Genomic DNA, 13,805 nt, shown 5'->3' on the forward strand with positions numbered 1-13,805 from the left:
TTAGACCTTTGTGAACTCTGGACTAGAGTGAACTCCTGGCCAATCTCTCACTGTAACTCAACCTGCACCAAATCCTGCTCACTGTCCAACACTGGTTCCCATTTAATGAACACCTCAGTTTTAAAATTTAGATCCTTATTTTTGGTTCCACCAGGGTTAGGCCCTTCTCTATCTCTGTAATCTTCCCCAGTCCTACAACCATCCATGCGCTACTCAAATTCTGGCTTCGTTATGTATCTTGCCTTCAGTTGGCTGGCTCCTGTATTCAGGAACTGCTCCTGAAATCTCTCTACTTTACTTTTCTTCTTTAAAGACATTCTTTTAAATATTTCTTTCTCAGCAAGAGATCTGCTCTAACATTTCCTTTTGTGGCTTTGTTTCATATTTTGCTTTATAATGTTACTGGTAAGTAGCTTTGGATATTTTATTACATTAAAGATGCTTAACAAATACAGGTTGTTGTTGTTGAAGACTCCAGGATGAAATTCTGCGTTGCGCTGTTATTAATTTACCACTTGGTAATTCAGAGTCATAAAGTGTGGTGCTGGAAAAGCACAGTGGGTCAGGCAAGCGGGAGAATCGAGGGCAAGGAGGAGCAGGAGAATCGATGTTTCAGGCATAGGTTCTTCAGCCTGATGAAAAGCTTACGTCTGAAATGTCGACTCTCCTGCTCCTTGGATGCTGCCTGACCTGCTGTTCTTTGCCAGCACCACACTTTCTGACTCTGGCTCTCCAGCATCTGCAGTGCTCACTTTCTCCCACTCGGTGACTCACATTGTTCTTCAATCCCTGACATAAATGGGTAAGTCAATGTTCCTGCCCTCGGTTGTTGCAATGACCTTGAAGGGATGTCTACAAAAATCGGCATCAGGCATTGGTGGAACTTCTTTAACTGTGGTGCCTTTTGTAATTTTAAAGCTTTCACAGTCCAACACTGACAGATAATGTTTGTTCACTGCATTATAGGAATGACTAGATTACCAATGTTTTTGAGAAGTATATGTCATTGCAACTATATAGATGAAATCTTAACAAAATTAAAAAGAATCACTGGTTGGCACTACTCCTAGCTTTGCACTGGTTAGCAGTTCATTCACTGGTGTGAGCTTCCTGGAGATTTCCCTCCACATCTATCATCCTATTAAGGTCCATTGGCAACTACCAGAAGCAAACCAATTGGTGCACCTACAGTTTGAAGAAGGCATTGAATGCAACAGCAGACATGGTACTGTCACTATGTGCTTGGACAGTTGGTGGCGGGGGGGTGAAACCATGCACAGTTCTGCATGGTTTCTGCTGAGGTGCCTGCTGAAGATGTTTTGCTGCTTTAAATTGTGGCTACAGTTGTCAGGTCACTGTGGGGAAGGCAAACATCTCTATAGGATGCCCTGCAGCCACAGCTAACACCTATTGTCCCCTGTAGCTCTGATGGGTAGGTAAACAAAAAGACTTTGCCAGCCCCTCAATCAGCCACTAACCCACTGCCCCAGACCCCTGCTGGGTTGTGGGCCCATTGTGGGGTTGTCTGCTATCACAACGATCCCAGTGCTAACCTAAATCTGTCCACAATGGCTATTGACACATGCAAATTGGTTACCTGCTCCTGCCAGACAGGTAGTGCTTAGTCACTTGCACTCACCTTCAGTAAGATTGGACTCATCAACTCACCAAACCAATGCCCTGTATTTCTATATCTTCCCAGCCTACTCTCGATGACTCCTTGATGGGAGCAACGAGATTCCACCCAATGTCTCAGGAAGAAATGAGAAAAAGAAAAACCTTTTAAAAAATACATTAATAAGATTTTTTGCCCAATCTCTATGAATGTTAGTACAATGGAATGAGAAATGTCAAGGAAATCCATTTTCCCATTACGAAGCTGATCAGGAATGGTGCAATGGAACCATGGAGGTGAGAGCTTTGTTTGCTAATTTCTGTGGACTATTGAGTAAAGGTAGGCAAAAGTGAGGACTGCAGATGCTGGAAATCAGAGTCTAGATTAGAGTGGTGCTAGGAAAGCACAGTCAGTCAGGCAGCATTCGAGGAGCAGGAAAACGCCTGCCAACAACCCACCCTCCCCACCTGGCACCTTCCCCTGAAACCACTGGAATTGCAAAACATGCGTCCATGTGTCCCCCCTCACTTCCATCCAAGGCCCCAAAGGGGCCTTCCACATCCATCAAAGTTTCACCTGCACATCCACCAATGTCATTTTTTGCATCCGTTGCTCCCGATGCGGTCTCCTCTACATTGGAAAGACTGGACGCCTCCTAGCAAAGCGCTTTAGGGAACATCTCTGGACACCCGCACCTATCAACCACACCGCCCTGTGGCCCAACATTTCAACTCCCCCTCCCGCTCTGCTGAGGACGTGCAGGTCCTGGGCCTCCTCCATCGCCACTCCTTCACCACCCGACTCCTGGAGGAAGAGTGCCTCATCTTCTGCCTCAGAACATTTCAACCCCAGGGCATCAATGTGGAGTTCACCAGTTTCCTCATTTCCCCTCCCCCAACTTTCCCCCAGTTCCAACATTCCAGCTCAGCACTGTCCCCATGACCTGTCCTACTTGCCTATCTTCCTTCCCACCTATCTGCTTCACCCTCCTCTCTGACCTATCACCTTCATCCCCACCCCCATCCTCCCATTGTACTCTTTGCTACCTTCTACCAGCCCTACCCCCTCCCATTTATCTCTCCACCCTGGAAGCTTCCTGTTGAAGGGCTTTTTCCCAAAATGTCGAACTTCCTGCTCCTCGGATGCTGCCTGACCTGCTGTGCTTTTCCAGTACCACTCAACTTAGTAAAGGTTTTAGGCCAGAATAAAAATATCCAGATAAAGAAATCATATCTCAGAATTGAGGCAGATAGCAATGCTGTATGCATATTGAGTGATTTAATAAACATTACTGCCAATGTGTAAACTACTATGGCACAGTTTCTCACCAACATTAAATTGTATAGTACTAGCAACGTTTACAAAATATGCTGCATGTGTCTTGACATCGCCTCATGAAAGGCTTTCTGTAAGTTCAAGTATAAACCATTATTTCAAAGATAAATTAGACTTTCAGAGAACACTCATCATTAGGAGGGTTTGATTAAAAGGGAAAAATAGCCACTGAATTGGGAGTATCTCTTGCATAATTGAGGATGCAACAAATAGATGTCTTACCCCTAATATGCATTAGCCACATTGTAACATAAAAGTACTAATATTCAACAGCATTTCTGCTTGTCTCCCACAGTAACAGTCAATTTCAGCCACTTATGCTATTTCTTTGGATTTTTTCTAGAATTGTGACGAGAAATTGTGAATGTCAAGATCAAAATGCCTTTGTGAAGTTCAACTGAAACAAAGTCACCCTGTTTCTTTGTTGTATATAACTTATTATTAAATTGTTACAGACAGTATGTCCCACACTGCAGTCACACCCATACTCTGTTCACTTCGTCTCCTATTCTTATTTGTACCAGAGTTGGGTGAGTGTCAGATCCCTGAGTAATTACAGACCAATCAGTGGGGAGCCATCTGCAGAAGTATATGAATCATTCCCATCAGTATCAGTCTGGAGAAACACTGCAGCAGAACTCAAAGCCAGAAATAACATCTGTCTCTTCCAGTGTAATGTAACAATTAGAGCTGTGCATGAGGTGGTTCATACAGCATTGCTAGGTGCCATGATATTATACCTTCAGTTTATACATAATTTAACATTTAATTCAAATTGCATAAATAAAAAGATGCTTACTTCTGTATTGTTACCATGCCTTGTCTTTTCTGTGAACTCATATACATGGCTCTGTACTGAGCATGTTAATGTGCTAGCATTAGTTGGTGCATAGTTGATGTGTGGCAACATTGTTTAGATACTATCTTGCAGCAAGGAATGAAGATGACATTTTGGATTCAGAAAGGAAACTTGCAGTCATCAGGAGAAATAATGAGACACAACATTATTTTGTAAGTTCATATATCATTCTGACGACATTGTATAACATTCTGAGAATTTCAAAACCAAGATGTATCAAAATACATTTTAGGAGAACTTATAACATTTTAATTGGGAAGTTCTTTTCATGGATGTTCATTGGATGAAGGTTTCACTGGCAAGGTCAGCAATTATCACCAATCCCTCATTGTCCTTATGAAGGTGTATTCCATTGTCGCACATGTCTTTTTAAGATTTTTTTTTACCTGGAGTTTGAGGATGATATTCCATCATTGCACCAGTTTTGTTGTAAGAACTACAAACCATTAGGCTTAGGTAAAAACAAGGACTGCAGATGCTGGAAACCAGATGCTAGATTAGAGTGATGCTGGAAAAGCACAGCAGTTCAGGCAGCATCTGAGGAGCAGGAAAATCGATGTTTCGGGCAAAAGCCCTTCATCAGGGATGAAGGGCTTTTGCCGGAAACATCGATTTTCCTGCTCCTCGGATGCTGCCTGAACTGCTGTGCTTTTCCAGCACTACTCTAATCTAGAAACCAATAGGCTTGATTGTTGCATGTAACTTTTAATGACAGCTATGTCTTATTGCTTTTGAATGATGTTGTACCACACATGCCATTTGAACAAGCAAATACACTGAAGGCCTGCAAGAGCCTACATTTGCTTCTCTCAATTATCCCCTTCAACAGTGTCCTGCCCTGTGTTTCATAAATGGAATGGCTCTCTTTTCTATCCCTGAAAATGCTTTATAGCATGTGGCAGATTTTTATATATATTATTCAACATATAGTAAAGTGCCCCAAGACAGATCCAAACAACAAGAGTGTTATTTGAGGATCCCAATAAATTTAAGTTAGAGGCAGCTAGATTGCTGATTGCTAAGGGAATGAAATGCTTTTGGGGATATGCAGGAATGTTGAGTTGAGATTAAAATCAAAATGACAGAGCAGACTTGGAGGTCTGAATGGGCTACTCTCGGTTCTTATTCATTGTTTGTATGTTGCTTTATGATACTTTTCACATGGATGTGCCCCTAATTGCCTTCTCTTGAGCATTACATGAGTCATCTGAATGGAGATTTGTGCCACATGAAATCATGAAAATTTTGTTCCAACAGAAGTCCCCCTTCACTACTATTAAACACAATAATCACAAAATGAAAATGTTATGTGAATTGTTAATGAATTGTAAACTGACATCTGATTTGTGCTGCTGACTGTGATCCATTTGGTTGTTGATTGGGTGTAATCCTTATGATTGTATCTTTATAGGACTGCTGACGGTGGCTTGCAATGACATGCAAGTGGAATTAATAACTCCTTGCACTGTTGAAAGGCCAAATATAAAATAAAAGCTGTTTTTTTCCTTCTCTATTGTTTCTCACAGGAGGACTTGACCTAGTTGGTGGCAGTTAGTGCTTGCTTTCAATACATCATTAATAACAAACTGTCAAATATTGTAGATGTTGCCCATGGAGGATTTAAAGCTGCCAATAGCAAGAAAGGGAAAGACAATAGTAATGTTAGCTGTAATGGCTGGGTTATTTAGATGTTGGAATGTGATTGCAGCAACCTTTCAAACAGTTAGAAATGGCTGGTCACTGTTGCTCCGGTTAGCTGCAAGTCTTTAGGTACCAAGAATGCTAATGTACCTTAAATCTTGATATACTGCAAGTGCGTAGAATCCCTACAGTGTGGAAGTAGACCATCCAGCCCATTGAGTTCACACCAATTGCCCAATCCAGACTAACACCCCACCTTATCGCTGTAACCCTATCTTTCCCACCTAGTCTGCCCATCCATGGACACTATGGGCAATTTAGCATGGCCAATTCACATAACTTGCACATCTTTGGGAGGAAACCCCACACAGACACAGGGCGAATGTGCAAAATCCACATAGACAGTCGCTCGAGGCTGGAATCGAACCTGGGTCCCTGGCGTTGTGAGGCAGCTGTTCTAACCACTGAGCCATCATGCCACCAGTACAGGGGATGGTTTTTCACCTTGTCTGATGTTATTAATACAAAAGCAAAATATTACACTTGCTGGAAATCTGAAATAGAAGCAATGTTAGAAACACTTAGTAAGTCAGGTTACATCCGTAGAGAGAAAAACAGAGCTAATCTTTCAGCTTTGATAAAAGGTTGCTGGCCTGAGATGTTGGAGGGAACTACTTGTCCCTCCTCTGGGAGAGTATACTATTGTGGTGAGGGTATTTAATTGAACGGCAAGTTGGGTGAACTTGTCTTCAACTAATTCAGGTTTATAGAGGTTGACAGCATGGAAGCAGGCCCTTCAGCCCAACTTGTCCATAACCCACCCAGTTTTCGCAATTAAACTGGTTCCAGTTTCCTGTGTTTAGTCCATATCCCTCTATGCCTAGTCCAAACATGTATCTGTTTAAATGTTTCTTAAATGAGAAAGTTGTACTCACTTCCACCACTATCTCGCTTCCACCAGAAAGATCTGTAAATTATATATCTGCCCTGTCCCTAATTGAGACTCTTCCATGGCCAATTCATAGAAACATGATTAAGCACCTCATCCTGCCTCCACTGGTATCCACTGGTATGGGATCTTGCCATGCAAGGAGCATGACAAGCAAATTCTGTGAGGTTGCCTACAGGCTCCGGTGAGGGCCACCTCATTTAAATGCACTCAGTGCCTGATCATGGGATTCTGGAGTGAGGCAATTGCGAGCAATCCCTGCTGTTGCTGCCAATCTCTCTGCCCTATCTTGTCACCAGCCAACTGGTGATTCCCCTCCCACCAGGACTTACCTGTGGACTAGGATCCAGCCATGATCCTTAGCTTCACTTGGGTACTATAATAGCATCAGAAAGTTTCTCAGTAAACAGGAGTCCTGTCCAGGGTTCTTAATCCTGAGAAAGCTAGCCGATGTCCAGTTACTTGCCTGAGTAGTACTTTGTGTCGTGACCTTCCTCAAAATGAAGGACCACGGGTGTCCCACCAAATCTCCATTCAGCAGGAGAGATCCTCATCACCGACATTAAGTCTAATACGTTAACTCTGTTTTACTCTCCACAAATATACTCTGATCTGCTGAGTATTTTCAGCATGTTCTGTTTTTATTTCTGATTTTATTAATCTGCAGCTAGTTGCCTTTTCTTTTCTTGACTCCATATAAATGCTGGATCATGGCTTTTCCGCCAGAAAACTATAGGTGGCACAACATAAGGAAATTTAATTCAATAGGACTGATAAAAAAGGGAACAAAGTCATGAAAACTAAATAAAAAGAGAGCAAAAAAAAGCAATAGAGAAACACTGTTTGCTATTTATTAAACAGTAACTGCTAATGTTTTCTCAAGCCTGTCAGTTGATGCAGAAAACCACTTTTCTTAGATTTATTAGGAATGTTTCTTACAAGGTTGCTGTATTTGTTTATCAATGGGTTTCCATGTAATGTTTGCAGATTCCTATGAACAACAGATTGATGGTTTTCGGCTTTGAGTTCATTTTGCAAAGGTAATGTGTCTTAATATTCGGTTTTATCATTTCAATTAAGGTGAAATTTCAAAACGAGCAGTCAAATCCGGAATACATAAAATGAGGATTCACGGCATTGCTTTGTACCTGAGGCACCATCCTTTGTGAGGCCATGATTCCACTGGTTCAGGTAAATGGCAATGATGGGAGAACATCATTCAAAGTGAAACAAGTGATTCCCATAATAAATGTCAATATTAATCTCTCAACTAATACCATATGCAACCTGGTTATCATCTCATTTTGCATGAAAGCATTTGTGTAAATGAGTCACCTGCTGCCCACTAGACAACAGTTAGTGAAATTCAGAGCAAATCATTCTCGATATGAAACACTTTCAGATGCTTCTAAGATAGGTGATGCAGTGGTACACACAGCAGGAACTGGTATAACATTCTGCTGAAAGCCCTACATGTTCTTTGGCTCCAAGAGGTGTGTAATTTCAAGGCCACAGATTCTATTATTCAGGAAACATTCACAGAAGGCAAACAAACAACAGCTGGTAAGAGAGGTTAGCAACTACCAGAAACTGAGAGACTGCTGTGGGGAAGGGAAGTGCTATATTGATTTGCCAGGGAATATGTCAGTGAAGAATGAGATAGGAGAGCTCTGCTTGGTACCTGCTGTTTGTTATATGAGTGGAATAATTATCAGGCATGAGTGAAAATAATTACAGAATATAAATATGAAAAGAATAATGATCCACTGTTTCAATAACTTCATGAAATTGTACTTAATACACATTTTAGAATACATTAATTGGCAACATCCACTCAGAATTTTTTAGCATAGGAGGCCATTCAGCCCACTGAGCCCATTCAAACATTTGATGACGCTAATCCCATTTTCTCGTACTTGCCCATAGTCCTGGAGCAATGGAAAGACGTGAATATCAAAATACTATTCAAACATATGCATAATAAATTAAACTTATGCCTTTTCCCTTTAACCTATAAGCAGATTTATACTAGATTAATGGACTACCATAATGTAACAATTCACTCACACTAATTAACAAAGCTAGAAATATACTCCCTAGCTTATCCTAGTTATATATCTTACCTGCAATGTAGACTGTCCTGAAGTATTTTGTCTCTGAAGAGTTCAGGTTAAATTGAGAATCAGCCCAGCAGACGGACAGCAAAGCAAGTAACAGCAGTGAAGTCATCATTGTGGCTGCAGAAATTCACTTCACTGTGGGAAAAGCCAAAGGAATTTGGACAAATGAATAAATGAGCAGAGATTTCAGCAGCTGCAAATTGTCTTGAGCACACTGCAGTCAAATACACAGTGATAATTATGTTAATCCACAGTGGAATTTAAATGGAGAGATACAAAATTAAGACTGGAATGTTAACTCTTATTACATTCAAATCCAGTTCTAGTAACATAAGCATTTTCTAGCAACACCGACCTATTTATTACTGGGACCACGAAACATATCAAGTACAGCCTTAAATACAGTTTGTACAATATCTGAGAAAGCCATTCAGGCTGGAGAGAGAAGTAAAATGCCTCCCTGTTTCAAGAATTAGTTTGGGATAGTCATATAATATTTGAAATTCCTTTTGTTCCCTTTGTTTAATTTTGGTATAAAACAACTGGGGTTTGGTAATAAACACGTTTTAAAAGTATCAGAAAACAACTCAGCACTGCAATCAGGAATGTGCTCAGAACTGCAGAAACCCCTTTGCAGTATTATACTTCTATCTTTCTAAAAGAACTGAAACATGGAAATAAAATACAAACGAACTCACCATTTCAAACATAGGGCATCACTTGAAGAAGCAACATAGAAGACAATGTAGAAACTAGGTTAGAGTGGACAGTGCTAGCACTGCAGTCACACAGATTGATTTTTCATTCATTTCTAACGTAGAATGCTGACGCACAAACTCAGTGTGCCAGGTAGTGTGTCTGCAGTCAGCAAAGCTGCATGCAGCAGAATGGCACAACCAGACTGGGAACGGTCACAAGAGTTGAGCTAGCTGTTATTGTGAATAGATAATGACATAAGAAAAAGATCCTGGATGCTGCATTGCAACTAATTAGACTGTATACACCATCACAAATTCTATATTAGAAACATATTTATACCTACAGCTTAGACATCAGTTTTAAGTAATTTTCCTGTCACTGTTATTTTGCAGCATGTGATGATGTGAAATAACTTTCAAACATCCTAGCATGTGCTGCAGTCGACATTAGGACTGAAAAGCCCCATTAAGTGCATTATTTCCAGCATCCATGTTCATGAAATGGAGCATGAGGAAATGTTACTGGTCCAGTAATCCAGATACCTGGACGAATGCTTCAGAGACATGGGGCTGAATTTTCACAGCCCCTGAATGATGTCGTCAAATGATGACTCAATTGGAAATTATTGCAAGATTGATAAAATGAGATTCTCAGCATTGGGTCCGATTTTCCACCCCTGGTTTGAATGGCGATATGAGAATCTCACTAATGAGTGGAAAGCGGTCTTTTGCACATTTACACCTGGTTATTACCTATTATCATCTTATTTATATGCAGTCGGCTATTATCCCATGTAACAGAGAAAAATGAGAGAATGATAATTGCTGACAATAAAGTCAGAGTTTGTACTTGACAGATCCAGTTTATTGTTTGCTCTTCCAGACATCCATCTTGGCAAGTAGTCCCCAACTTCTCAGGGCACAGTCCATGGGCTGTGACTGTCTTCAACCTTCATTCATGGAAGTTAGCATCAAACATGCACCAGCCTCAGCAATCATCAAGGCATATCTTCAAACCACTCAGAATATAGTTCTCCACTTCAATACAGCATGTTAGAATTCACTGACACATTTCATTGTAATTCTGCCTTGTTGTGTTTCGCTGTATGGACTAGCAGTCATCTCATGCATTGGAGCAGGGTGCATCTCAAGCCTCCTTATTTGCTGTCTTGGGGTCACTTGCTTACACCTACTTGGATGTTCACAGCATCTCTGCCTTGCATTTTGTGTATTTCCACGTCATTCACTACATGTAGGATCAAAATATTTGTTTCTTGCCTTGCTGTTTAGTGCCAGCACAAAGCTAGGCAGCTTGTCATGGTTGTTAAAAGGGTGAACATAATACAGTATGATATGTTGCTAGGACAGTGCAGTATGTGCCAGCAAACACACTGTATGTGTTTCAACAAAATGGCCATGTCTGAAAGTCTAATGGGGTGAGTCCTTAGTCAAATCAAAGGGCACTATCTTCATTCAATATGTACCAGCTTAGAGTCAAGGGTATTACGCAATCTTACTGCTGGGGCTTGGACAAGTCCTTCAGGGTTTGAGCAAATCATTAGGTGATGCATATTGTTATCGTCTGGGGGGTGACCCATAACCAGTCCTGTCAGTGTGATGCAATCAATCCAGTGATTACCAGGGGGACTGTAAAGAGAGCAGTCAGGAGTTTGGTCACTCATCAGTTAGTGTTGTTTCTCCAAGTTTGTCAGTGGGGTGTCAACGGTCAGACCAGGACTCTATTCATTGAAATGTAAGGGGTGGGGAGCATTATCAAGAGCCAGCGCTGTGAAGGGGATGCTTAGAAGTCAATTAAGGGGATTGGAGGCAGTATGGAGAGGCCCTTTTGGAATATTGCGTGCAACTCTGGTCTCCATCCTATTGGAAAGGTGTTGTGAAACTTGAAAGGGTTCAGAAAAGATTTACAAGGATGTTGCCAGGGTTGGAGGGTTTGAGCTATAGGCTAGGGCTGTTTTCCCTAGAGTGTCGGAGGCTGAGGGGTGACTTTATAGAGGTTTATAAAATCATGAGGGGCATGGATATGATAAAAAGATAAAGTCTCTTCTCTGGGTGGGGGTGTCCAGAACTAGAGGGCGTAGGTTTAGTGTGAGAGGGGAAGGATATAAAAGAGACCTAAGGGGCAACGTTTTCACACAGAGGGTGGTACAGGTATGGAATGAGCTGCCAGAGGATGTGGTGGAGGTGAGTACGATTACAACATTTAAAAAGCATGGATGGGTATATGAATAGGAAGGGTTTGGAGGGATATGGGCCAGGTGCTGGCAGGTGAGACTAGTTGGGTTGGGATATCTGGTCGGCATGGACGAGTTGGATGAAAGGCTGTTTCCATGCTGTACATCTCAATGATGGGAATGCAGAGGTGCTCCCCTTAAGATTTGTGAAGGGAGCATGTCAACATATAAGGGTGAGAGGTGATCCAGCATGGGAGGGAAAGGGGCTCTGTGGGGGTCAGGAGGGGGTTATTAAAGGTCACCACTACCCTAGATTTCATGAGGGACAGTGCATAACTATGTGTAGTTACAAAAGAGTTGAGTGGGAATCTGAAAAGTTCAAAGCTGATGGGCTTAACAAGGTGTGCAAGGCAGAAAGGAGCATGAAGGCCAGTTGGAGTATTCACCAAGACTGAGAGGCTGATACTCATCCAGGCAAGTGAAAAATATTCCATCACAGTCCTCAGGACTACACCTTATCTTCTGCCTGGGCACCCTACAGAATGTGGACTCAACATTGAGTTCTCCAATTTCAAAGAAGCTCTGTCCCCATCCCCTGACTCTCTTCCCAGTCCCTCCTCCTCCCTTCCACTCCTCCCTGCCACCAACAGGATTCATTCCTTCCATTGACCAACCAGGTCATACCCTCTACCTGCCTTCACCTATTCCCACTTCACCACCCTGCCCCACCATGCCCTTTATCTGCAGCTCCTCCCACAGCCACCCCCAGTGCTGATGAAGGGTTACACCCAAAACGTCAACATCTGAACCTCCTGATGCTGCCTGGCTTGTTGTGTTCGTCCAGCCTCCTGCTGGACTAAAACATTGTAACAGAGATCCTGAGAAACGTTGTGCAAACCTGGAAAAATACTTTACTGTATCTAAGCACCAGCTGCACATTGATGAAGTGAAAGTCTCTCTGGTTCAGAAAATCTCATGGTTTTTCATGGGTGTTCTCTGATTGTCAAGTCAGTGCAGTCAATAACAGCCTAGACATTTTGGGAAGCTGGCCAAAGGTTTAAACCTGAGTCCCACTCATTCTGATTAGTATAATCTCAGATGAAGTTAACATAATTACTGACCCTAGCAAACAGGCAGTCGATCACATATCCTATACATTCTGAGGCCACTCTTTATATGATCCGATATATGTCCCCAGCAGGGTTCTGATGGATCATCAGGTTAACAGTTTGAAGGTGATACTGACATTGATAGCCACAGGTAAAATGTGACCTTCAGGTCCAGTTGAAGGCAGGTTATCAACTTCAGCTGTTTGCCACAAGCTGATGTTATAACTGAGTCTGTTTGAGTGCAGCTGCTCAGTCTTGGAAAGAAATTTAACCCCATGATAAATCCCCTATGTTGCACGTAGTGACTCCTGCAAGCTACAAACCTGTGCCACTCTTCTTTGTGCTGATCCCCTATCTGCTGCTTAGCTACAGGTACCTCCAAAGCAGACTGTTCCTGGGGGTTGGCACTGTATATTAGTCTTTGTCCAAGGTTCAAGCTTAGGCAGCCAAAGCACCACCTATCCTGCTGTGAGTCAGAAAATCTCTGAAATGTGGAAAGTGAACTCCCCACAGCACTTTCCCACATGCAGATAAGAGAACAGCTGTGAGTACTGCGTATTTATTGGAATGTTTCTGCTCAATTGATTCAGTCTCCTCAATTGCTGCTGTATCGTTGTCTTGCTTTCACTGGCCAGTTAGGAAGTCAGCAATGTTTTGAAACTTCAGTGTAAATGTGTGATTAATATTCATCTCTCTCATGGGTCAATGCAGAAGTTGAAGAGATGAAGCTGGCTTTCTGACACTCGGCGATCTTCCCTGGAATGGCCCCTTGGCCACTCTCAAACCCATGTACTCCTCCCTTACTGTCCAGATTAACCACTGTTAGTCTTTATATCAAGGACACAGTTACTGCACAACTACTGGCGAGTGATAACAAACCTTTTGCAGTTAGAGAGCTATGCTAACTATTTCAAGAAATCTTTAATTCTCAGGCACAATGTGAGTGAGCATGGAAGTTACTACCACCCTCTCTGTTTATGCATTCGTGTCTTTTGGATAGTGCAGAGGATAAATGCTACCTGTGGATAAACCTAATATGAAGCATACACTTTACCAAACAGCCTTCTCACATTTTCTACTGATCAGCAACTGCAGAATGACGAGCCTTCTCAATTCTACCTTATCCTTGTATTTCTTAAATACTGCTGTGACTATTACATTCTCCTACTATCAACCAATTGCCTACATAATCGAGAGCCAGCCACTGATCATATATTTACAGAAATTTATTTTACAGGAGGTGACCATTTGTCCCATCTTGTTCATGTCAGCCAAAGAAGAGCAATC

The 13,805-nt window shown here is 42.0% G+C and overlaps 1 protein-coding gene across 3 annotated transcripts in view; it reads right to left on the reverse strand.

Annotated features, from left to right (window-relative positions):
• LOC132823032 (hyaluronan and proteoglycan link protein 1-like) overlaps positions 1-13,805 on the reverse strand; it is a 125,711-nt gene that overhangs the window by 56,667 nt on the left and 55,239 nt on the right. For all 3 annotated transcript variants that reach the window (XM_060836597.1, XM_060836577.1, XM_060836587.1), the window contains exon 2: positions 8,523-8,654. In XM_060836597.1, coding sequence (XP_060692580.1) covers positions 8,523-8,631 — 109 coding nt within the window. In that variant the 5' untranslated portion in view covers positions 8,632-8,654. The remainder of the gene's footprint in view (positions 1-8,522; positions 8,655-13,805) is intronic.

This window comes from Hemiscyllium ocellatum, chromosome 2, assembly GCF_020745735.1.
Source record: "Hemiscyllium ocellatum isolate sHemOce1 chromosome 2, sHemOce1.pat.X.cur, whole genome shotgun sequence".
Lineage (NCBI taxonomy): Eukaryota > Metazoa > Chordata > Chondrichthyes > Orectolobiformes > Hemiscylliidae > Hemiscyllium > Hemiscyllium ocellatum.